Consider the following 10,243-nt stretch of genomic DNA (forward strand, 5'->3'; position numbering starts at 1 on the left):
CCAGGTGGGCGGGGGCGGGGCCTGCTTGCGCAGCCGGTGGGCGGGGCCTCCGCGCCCGCACTGCGCCTGCGCGCGCGGCTCCGCCGGCGTGAGTGTGCGCGTGCGCGCCGGCGTGCGGCGGGACCGCGTCCCCCTCTGAGGTGCGCGAGGGGTGGGGGTGCGCGGGGGGCCGGGCCGGGCCCGTAACGGCTCTGCCCACGGGCGGCGACCCCGGGCTCCCCGGGAGGGCCTTGCCGCAGCCCCGGCCGGGCCCACCCGGCGCCGGCTCTGCCTGGGAGCTGCGCGCGGCCTGGGCGCTCGCTGCGCGGCCTGGCTCGGCCCCTGCGGCGGCGCAGCGCCGCGGCCGCCTCGGCCGCGGAGAGCCAGCGCTGGGCCCGAGTGCGCTGCGGAGCCGCGCTCTTGCCTCTGGGCCCGGTAGCAGTAAGGCTGTGGGCATCGAGGCCCTTCCTCCAGGTGCGGCCTGCCAGCTCGCTCGCTGCCGCTCGCCGCAGGCATCGCTGGTGCTCCGCACAGAGGCCCGGTGCCTCCTCCTGGACGCTGACCACGGGCTGCCGCTCTGAAAAGAGTGAGAAGCGTTGGCTGCAGCGGCGGGACGTGGGCAGGTTTTGAACAGCATGATGCAAGGCCGAGAGTTGTGCCATCTTGGGAGAGCAGCTGGGAGCTGGAGCTCTGCGCTGTGCAGAGCCAGGAGCCTTTGTCTGGCATGTGTGCAGGGTGCGGTGGGGGCAGCACCTTGTCTCTCCAAGGGACAGCAGCCTCAGCTCCCACTGAGTTTCTGCCAGTGCCATAACACTCTAGCTTGAGGGAGGAGGAAAACACAAAGTCTGTTTTGATGCTCTTGAAAGAATGATGTATGTCCTCCAGAGCATTTCTTTGCTTTAGAATTCATTTGGGCTAATACTACCTGGATTAGGCTTACATGGGTACGAGTAGTCATGCAGCAAAGATAGACCCAGATTCCTGTGCAGTGAGAAGTGCAGTGTTTTCTTGTGTATGTCACAGAGACTCAGGAACTGTGGGTAGTAGTCTGTGCTGTGCTGACTGTTCTCCAGAAAAGGCCTTTGGAGGTCCAGTGAGTAAGGAGGGGACAGTTTGGGGAAGGAGACTGTGCGTCGGGTTTCTTTTTATAAGCACGTAAGAGACTCATTCCATGTGGTAAAAGTGGACAGGTAATAAGCGCTTGTAGAAGCTGGACGCAGGTGCCAATCTGAACTGTGCTAGCTTGTCTGGTTTAAAAATTCTGCTAAGATTATCTGGGAGGGTCTTGTATAGGAAAAGGAGAAACTGGTGTAAGGAAAGCTTCTGAGTGAGAAGCGAGGCTAACTCCAATGAAGTTGCAGATCACTGTGTGGTACACTGCAGTATAAGTGTACCTTTGTAACCAGGTTATACTGTCGTTAGCCTGACTTATGTCAGTGTTAGGAATTCCTTACTATTTTGACTTTATCAGAAAGGCCCATAGCCACTGTCATTCTTCACTCTCTGAAAATCTAGCCCACGTCAGTGGTTCGTAACTTTTTTTATTTTAATGATTGAGCCACAGCTCCCCACCTTCTCCTCCTTCTTGTGTCCTTCTCCATGCCACAGCTCCCCCTCAGTGCAGTTACTATTTTCTGGTTTGTGATTGTACCTTCCTGGTCAGGACCTGGTAGCCTAGGTCAGGGCTGGGAACAGAGACTGATCTTTTGGCTTGCCATCTATTATCCTGCTCCCAAGACCTCAATATTTGTAGAAAGGTTAAAGATTCATTTGTGATATGATACGTGTAGCATGGCAGCCTCTTTGGGAACTGGAAAGCAGGGTAAAGTTAGGGGAGAACAGCTAGTTCTTTAAACTCATTTGGAATTCCAAAAGACACAGATGAAGAAGGATATGCCTGGACTTCACCTCCAGTCACTAGAACAATACTTTTGGATGAGATATTTGCTTTACCACAGATTTCCCTTGACCATAGACAAGAAGTTGTCCTCTCTGTAGCTCAATTTCCTTCTAATATACTGGGAATAATCCCTTCCTATTTTAGTACAGTGCTGTGAATATGAGTATGTAAAATGGATTAAGGTGCTATAGGAGTAAGAGCTTTAAGTATCTTAGAGATGGGATTTCTGGACACTTAAAATGTCAGAAGTAAATTTGCCGTTAAAGGTTTATTCAGGCCATCTTCTTTGTCTACTTTTTCTGATTGTGATCTGGAAAACAAAAAGTTTCAATTGAAAAACTGTAGGAATGGAATTTCTTCTTTCCTTAAGAGATGTAATGAGTTTCTGTAGGTAACTTGGATTAATAAATATCCTGTTTAATAATTAATCCTATTCATAAACTGAATTCTAGAAGAGTTAAGGCCTCTTTGTGAATCTTGGCCTTTCTGCATGTCATTAATGTAAAACCAATTATGTCTTGGTAATGAATATCTTGAGTATTTTTAACATGCACAAGCCCTTAATCACATCTTTTCCTTTATGAAGAAAGCTGTGAATGGATTGAGTCCTGTAGTTCACAGTTGGCTCTTGTAGCTCACGCTGAGAGACATTCTATAAATAAACCTGCAATGGCAGAGTAGGGGCTTAGGTATTTGTATCGTGCATATTGTCTTGGGTTTATTTCCTGCATTTTAATGATGGATGACAGGTGCAGTTCAAATCTTTGTGGTTCCCAGAGCATGTCCATTTTGATCTTTTAGAAGAGGAAAGAATATGTTGGCTCCCACTTATTTGACTGCTGAGATAGGATTGCTACTGTTAAAGTGAAGAACATTTTTCCTGTTTTATTTTATATGCTCGATAGCAGGTTTCAGGTAGTAGGCTTCAGCATTTGCTTTGCACATTAGTTCATTTTCCCTATGTCTTGTGTGTATGGATGAATTACTAGCAGAAAGAAAGAAAAGAAAACATGGAATGACTGTGGAACTACAGTTGAGGGGGGGGGGAAAATTGGGAGCAGATGTCATTTTCAAAACTTCTTATTAAAAAAGAAGCCAAGACTGGATTGTTGGCTAATAGCTCTATTTAGAAGTGTTTTCACTCTAGGATATAAACAAGATAAAAACAGCATCTTGACTTTTTGTTGTTATTATTTTTTTAATTCTCTGGGGTATATGTACCATTAATAAAAACCTGGTCAGAGACATTCCCCTGTTTTGCCGAACGTTCAGGCACAGACCATTTTAGTGCTCCCATGACTGTGTTAATCATACAGGTTCAAATAGAGCACTGTTGTAATGTGCAAAAATGAAAGAGATTTTTATCGTGTCCAAGTCACCTAGTGTTTCTCTTAACATACTGTCACTTTAAGTCAATGTAAATCTGGCCTGCCAATGACAGGAGAAATCTCAGTGTTGTTTTTTGCCACGTCCCCTTGCACCAGCATTCATGTGGCTGTGTGATGAGTTGGATTAGGCAAATGATCTGGCTGAAAACTGTTCCTAATTTATACAAGTGCTAGTGCCAGCATAACGGAAGTGATGGAAATGTGAGTTGGTGGGGGGTAGGACTTTCTTCCTTGGAACAGCCTGCCCTGATGTTGGTTCAAAGTGAGTATGTAATTCCATCCTCCTTATCTAGGAGACGTCCTTGCTTCATATCAGCTCCCTGAGGCAGGCTCCTTGCCTGTTTGCATGTGTTTGACGAAAATACTGTATGTTACTTGTTTCTGTTAGCTAGAATGAAATTTTCCAGAATGTCTTCATTCAGAAACCTCTTAAGCTTGTGCTACTATTAATCACTTCTTTAATCTCAAGGGAAAATGGTGAAGGTAGTAGCTTTAATGTGCACTTGAAAATGGTACAGTGGATAAATAACTTCCAGAGGTTTAAAACTGGTGAAGAGTTCCTTTGTTGTGTGGTGTTTGAATTTGATGTCCATCTGTTGCATTGAATGGCGTAATGCTGAAGGGTCCTTAAGAAGGGAATGTTTGCTGTAGCAGGTTATTGCATGTTCGAACTTACTCAGTAAAGTAGAAATTGCGTCATTTTAGTGAATATTTGATTAAGAAACTCCTCCCCTCACCCTTTCCTAAATGTTACTGTGAACTCATACTGAGGTCTGTGCTGACTTCTGGCTGATACGTGGAATTGAGAGAAGCAAAACTTAAGATTTTGGATTTGAGAAAACAGGGCTCTTTAGCCATGAGGTAAAACAATTCCTAGAATTTAGATAGAGCAGGGGAGGAACTGGGAGAGGAGCTTCTCTGCGTGATTCTGTAATTGCTTCTTTGGTGCAGCTATGTGTGGCCTACATTGTATCAGTGATTGTCTTTGTGTTGAGCCTTTTATTTTAGGATAGTATCTGCTTCAATGCTACTCTTGCCTGGCATGGAACTTGAAATTAATCCTGCTTTGAGGATTAATTTGAGCAGGAGGTTGGACCAGATGACCTCCAGAAGTCCCTTTCAAGATAATTCCTTGATTAGGAATGTATCAGTGATTAAGTCTTAAGCAGTGGTGTTGCTCTGCCTGCCCAAGACATTCCTGTATCATTTGGGCAATAGTGGCCCTAGGCTTCTGGGAATTGCCCTACAAATTCTGCTGTGCTTGAGGCATCCTGGGATATTCTTTCCAAACTCCTCAGAGTGCTGAAACCTGGCAAGAGAAGACTTTAGAAAGCCACCTTCCAAAGCAAACTCAGGTCGTTACCATTGCCAGTGCATCTGCTAAGTGCTGCATCCTCTCTTCTGAGCTTTTGAAAGACCTATTGGTGTGAGGCAAAATCTGCATTGGGAAGGAGAGAGGCACTTGGCACAGTAGGGCTGAGGGAGTGGTTGGCTTTCATCGCTGTAGGATAGCTCTTAAACTTTGGCACCACTGAGCGTTCGTCTTGCAGCACACACAGTGACAGAGTGAATGACTTCTGTGCCCTTTGAAGTTTAGGATTAACTGTTTTGCAGAGGGGGAAACTGATGACAAAGGAGATCAAGTGCCCTATTCATAGCTGCAGAGGGAGCAACTTAGAACTAGGTCTCATTGAGGAGTGTCTGGAAATAGACCAAAACTATTGGCTGTTCACTTCTAGAAAGGAAGTTAGCATGTTACAATAGCTGAAAATGTGATTCACTGTTTGTAAATCCACATGCTGTACTCCATGTCACAGATGCATTCTTCTCTTCCCTCTACCCTAAGCCTTGCTGTTAATTACTAACATCTCCTGTTTATTCAGTTCCTAAAAACAAATGTTTCATACCAAATAATCAATCATACAAATATTTATAGCTTCTGACACATCTTAACCTGCTGAGGAAGAATTGCTAGCAAAGAGGGGGTACTGAGTCATCTGGAAAAATAAACCATATTTCAACACTTTAACACTGTGAATGCTTCTGCTGAGAGTTTTGTAACTTCACTGTCTCCGTGGGGTAGGAACAATCTGATTTTTTCCAAGAGTGGTGAATAGAGGTGGGGGGTGATCATGGTAGATAGACTCACCAGAGAGTATCTATTGAAGCCCACAGGGGCTGACTCGCTGCTACTAGCTCTTCAGACCTTCTGGAGGGATCCAAGGCTTTAGGGCAGTTTTGGAGTAAGCAGGAACAAAATTGCATGCTCAGTTTGGGTTTCACACAGGGAAACAGTACACCCAAGCACCGAAAGGGATGCGAGTTGTCTTTCCTGACAATGAAGGGTGTTTAGTTACAGCAAGGTAACTAAATCTAACTTAGAAATCCTAGCAGCAGCAGCAAGGCCCAGGTAATTAGGCCTTGGTTGCTGGCAGCACTGTAAATGCTGCAGTGCTACTGTAAGGCCTTGTTTTCATTAGGAGTGTGTAGCTAGGTGAGTAACTGTTGCAAAAACACTGCCTTTTTTGAATCAAAGTTCAGGGAGGAAACAGTACAAGAAAACTCTGAAGAGAAGCTGAGCTTATTTGGAGATCTTCTACACCACAGAAAAGTGGCTTTTTATAGCAAAAGTGGCTTTTTATAGCAAATAAGTGAAAGCTTTCATTGTTGCTGATCTCTCTGTTCCAAACTTGCCTGTGTGGCAGGTGACACAGTTTGCCAAGTACTGAAGAACAAATGCTTTGCTCACGAAGTGCTTCTGCAGAATTCCTGTGGTATACATCTCCAGTGCTTCTTACCCTACTGTTAGGTTACAGTTGGTTCTGCAGGACTGTTGCAAACCCTAAAAAAGAAATATATGCTCAAGTAAGCAAATACACAGGGGGAAATGAGAACAATAAACAGATAGTGAAGATTCAGCCTGTTTTTTACCTGGTTGTAGTAAAAGCAACTGTGGTAGCATCTCTTATAATGTGCTGCTACAGAATTCGGACCTAAAGTCATTAGAATTGGCAAAGAAAGATAAGAGGGCAATATATCTTTAATGTTTACTTGAGAAAGGAGAGAAGCAGAGCATGTGTTGGTTGCACTAGCAAGGCTTGAGGAAGTGTTGTCGTGGGGCGTTTGTTGCAGTCAGGCAGTCCTAGTGCTACCTGAATCGGACTGAAAGATTACTGCCCCTAGAGCCTTATTTCCTCTGCTCACTTGGATATGCTGGCATAACTGCTTGTGTCATTGCTCCCTAAGCTGTATTCAGCAAAGTGATCTTGGTTCAGATACGCCTTTGTTACTGAGCGTGCAAGCTTCTCAATCCACTTGACAGAATGAGATTAGGGAACAACTATACCTGTAGTTATGGGAAGAGGGTGTGGTAAATTCAGTCAGAGGTTAACCTTCTAACCAGCTGTATTGTAGCTAGGGTAAAGTCTTGGTGTGGAGCCAACACCATAATCTTACAGGAAACAATTTCAACTGGGCAACTTCAACAAGGGCAGGATTGGCTGACGAGCAATTCAGGACTCTAAACACAGACTGCTGAACACCTTGTGCATACTAAGAGTGAGCATGCTGTGATCAACTTTGGAGCTTTGTTTTGTTCCTTATCTAGCAAATTGTTTCTTGAGGCTCTGATGGAGTCTGCCATGTATCTCTGTTTTTTAAAATCTAGTTTAATAGGTAACTTCACTAGCTGTAACTGGTCGTGGAAGTCTCAAAATTAGGAACTGTGTTCGCATCCAGAATTCTCAAGCCTATTTTTTTGCTACATCGTTCATAGTGTGCAAATAGGCTTTTACCCCTTTGCACAGAAAACTGCACTGCAGTGATACTGGATCCAGCTTTACAATATGGACATCTGAATTATAAGTCTGTTGAATTCTGTCAAGAGCTGTCACTCTACTTTGTAGCATGCTGAGGATGATGTTAGCACTTTATGCTGTGGATTGCAGTGTCTAAAGGGTTGTTGAGACTCTAGTGTGTGATTCACATAAAAAAGAGTCGATAATTCTTTTGTTTCTTATGCAGGGTAGGTTACCAGAATCCAAATGGCTCTCTTGAATAGGCGGCTGGGTTTATCCTTAACGCGTCTAAGCAGCACAGTCATCCAGCGACACTTCAGGTAATTTTCAAATCCTACTTTTGCTTTTGTTTTCTTGGGTCAGTATCCTGATTCAAAGAGATGTTATTAAGTAAATCAAGCATAAAATATAGTCTAATTTGAAAAGGGTAATATATTGCAGATCCCTCGCAATCTGAATATAGTCTGAATTCTGTATTCCTACATTGGTAAAGATGTTTATAGGCATTTGAGGATTCTTCTCCAGCCAAGTGCAAAAGAAAGCAACAGCCAACCCCTGCTAATGTGAAGCCAGTTACATATTTAAAATTCTTCCAGAGGTGATCATTTCAGGTGTTTAGAACAAGAGTAACACGAAAAAAATATTTCCTTCTACTTTAACCTTTCATTATTTTTCTGCAGGTGCTTTTCCAAGCTCAAGGAATTAAAAGCTTCTTAAATTCACGTGCTTTGTGTTCTGCAATGCCATGCATAGAGCATACCAGTGCAGTTGGGGTGGGTATGGGGAATCTGTAGCATAGAGCTGTCTGAAGGATCAGTGATTCAGTTTGCAGGGGGAGAATAGTCATTCTCATGGCTGTTGGTCTTCTTTGGTCAAGAGAGCGCATTAAGACAATGTCAAGGGCTAGATTTCAAGGAGATATATAAATCTTGTTTGCTTGTTCTGTAAATAGGCTGCATGAGAGCATAAAGGATAAATGCCAACAGTAGGAAGGAGGCATAGTCCACAGAGTCAAGCAGTGCTACTGCCATAGCCAGCAGTCTGTTGGGGAAACCTATGTGGAGGGTTTGCTTTGGATGTGGCAGGGTTCTGCTTCAAGACTGTGGCAGAAACAAAGCAATGAGGAAAAAAAAGTTCTCCATGTGCAGTTGTTCTCTTCTGGTGGTACCTGAGCAATCACACTTTCATAATTGCCACTTTGCTACTACTGCTTTGTGAATTTGATCCCACTCAGGTTTCTTCTTCTTCTCTCTGTGACAATACTCTGGAGTTAAGGTCCCCAGTGGTCTTTATTTACTGTATATGCCTGTGGTCTTTAAAACCAGGGGAATGTAGGTTGATTTTACATGCTGTCTGTTGGAGCAGTTCAGCTGACAGCAACTTAGCATTCTTGTAGCTGTGTGACCAGCATGTTTATAGGTTCATACTGCAAAGCAATTGTTTAGCAATAGAAATGATCTTTCTGCTTTCCTGAAGATCTATGATTAAGCCTCTTTGGAGTAGAAGCAACAAATCATGTGAATCTGAGCTTACCTGGGGAAAAGAATAGCCATTCCTTAAAGGGAGGTGAATTATTTTTCAGTTTATTTCTGCTGTTTCTAAGTATATTGAGAGTCAGATCTACCAACTTAGCATATTGCAGTATATTCCTACTATTTACTGCTAATAATACTTCAGTGCAAAGACATATAGAAGTGTGTGCTTCTCTCTGAGTTCTTCACACCATGGGGGAGGTGGTGGTCTGTTAGATTCTGACTGGTGGCAGCTTAGCGTAGTCACACCAGGACTTCAGAGGTTTCAGTGAGAGCAGAGTAAGACGAGAGGGCTTCACAGACTTCACTGCAAAGACCACTGGTCAGCAAATTCCTTGTTGTTGGGGAGTGCATGCAAGATTGAGTCTGTCTTGGGTCTTAGCTCTCTGTAGGCTGTTTGTGGCAGAAGCAAGCACATTTTTCTTCCCATAAATTGAGGCTGAATTGAATCATCTGGGGTTGCTAAAAGACCCAGTAAGCTCAAGCCCCTCTTCACGCCATCCTTTAGTCATGTTTCAGAGTAGAACGGTCATTTTATGTTTGACATTTAGTGAAGAGTGTGCAAAGCCCAAAGTAGCATGTGGCTTTCAAAGAGCACATTGAGTGCAGTAAATGTGTCACCCATATGGTATGTGTTTGTTCCTGGCTCCTTCTGAGTGGTTTGTGTAATGACAAGATCCTGTGCTGGGTTTGCCCTTGTTCCTCAAGGATTATTGAGGAGATCTGTCTCTTAATTCTTTCCTGTTTTTTTCTAGTGTCACTGGAGCATGCAGAGCAATACAGAAACTGACTCGTGTACGAGTGGTGGACAACAGCACCCTGGGGAACACACCATACCACCGGCCACCAAAATGTATCCATGTGTATAACAAGTCTGGAGTTGGCAAAGTAGGCGATACCATCCTTCTGGCTATCAAAGGAGAAAAGAAGAAGGCTTTGATTGTAGGGCAGAAGATGCCTGGTCCCCCCATGACCCCTAGATTTGATTCCAACAATGTGGTACTCATAGAAGACAATGGAAATCCAGTAGGAACTAGAATAAAAACACCAATACCTTATATGCTGCGACGAAGAGAAGGCGAGTTCTCCAAAGTATTGGCCATTGCGCGCAACTTTGTTTGATGGTTAAGAAAGGTTTCTGGCCATCCTGTTTATATCCTTTCATGCAATATCTGTTCCTTGGTTCTTTTCTAGAAAAAGATGAAATATATGAGAAAGTGAGGTTTCATAAAAAGTCTCTCTTCCTGTTTGTGAATTATAAACAACTAGTTTCAGTATCAAAATATGTTGTTTTTCCTCCAAATGTATGTTGATTTGTTTCACAGAAACATCTACAGTGTGTTTGGGAAGTGTTCCTTTACTCTAACTGCTCCTGTGGTATTAATTTGGCCCCTAATCGTTAAAGTGAAAACATAGAAAACCTTCTTGTTTTGTATCACTTACACTTTCTTCCCTGTGTTTCTGCCTTCTCCAGTCAAACACAAAGCTCAGTTCCTGCCCCAATGACTACAAAATGGATTCACATATTATAGAGTGGGAGAGGTGACAGTAGAGTAGTATAATGACCTATTGGTGCCTTGGGTGTATTTGATAAAAGGGTTAATGTCTATGTCTTTGCAGAAGAAAAAAGTTTTTAGGAGGGATTGG

The 10,243-nt window shown here is 43.7% G+C and overlaps 1 protein-coding gene across 1 annotated transcript; it reads left to right on the forward strand.

Moving 5' to 3' along the window:
• The first annotated feature begins 58 nt into the window (after nt 1-58).
• Nucleotides 59-10,020, forward strand: MRPL14 (mitochondrial ribosomal protein L14). Its single transcript, XM_062572006.1, has 3 exons — nt 59-140; nt 7,291-7,384; nt 9,352-10,020. Exons 2-3 carry the CDS (start codon nt 7,311-7,313, stop codon nt 9,716-9,718), a joined length of 441 nt encoding a protein of 146 aa, XP_062427990.1. The 5' UTR covers nt 59-140; nt 7,291-7,310; the 3' UTR covers nt 9,719-10,020.
• Nucleotides 10,021-10,243: the final 223 nt, after the last annotated feature.

This window comes from Rhea pennata, chromosome 3 (genome assembly GCF_028389875.1).
Source record: "Rhea pennata isolate bPtePen1 chromosome 3, bPtePen1.pri, whole genome shotgun sequence".
Lineage (NCBI taxonomy): Eukaryota > Metazoa > Chordata > Aves > Rheiformes > Rheidae > Rhea > Rhea pennata.

What these genes read in the sequence shown, in the direction of transcription:
- MRPL14 (XM_062572006.1), top strand. Translation starts at nt 7,311, where the DNA reads ATGGCTCTCTTGAATAGGCGGCTGGGTTTATCCTTAACGCGTCTAAGC. An exon ending in GTCATCCAGCGACACTTCAG is followed by an intron (nt 7,385 to 9,351) that starts GTAATTTTCAAA and finishes GTTTTTTTCTAG; the next exon opens with TGTCACTGGAGCATGCAGAG.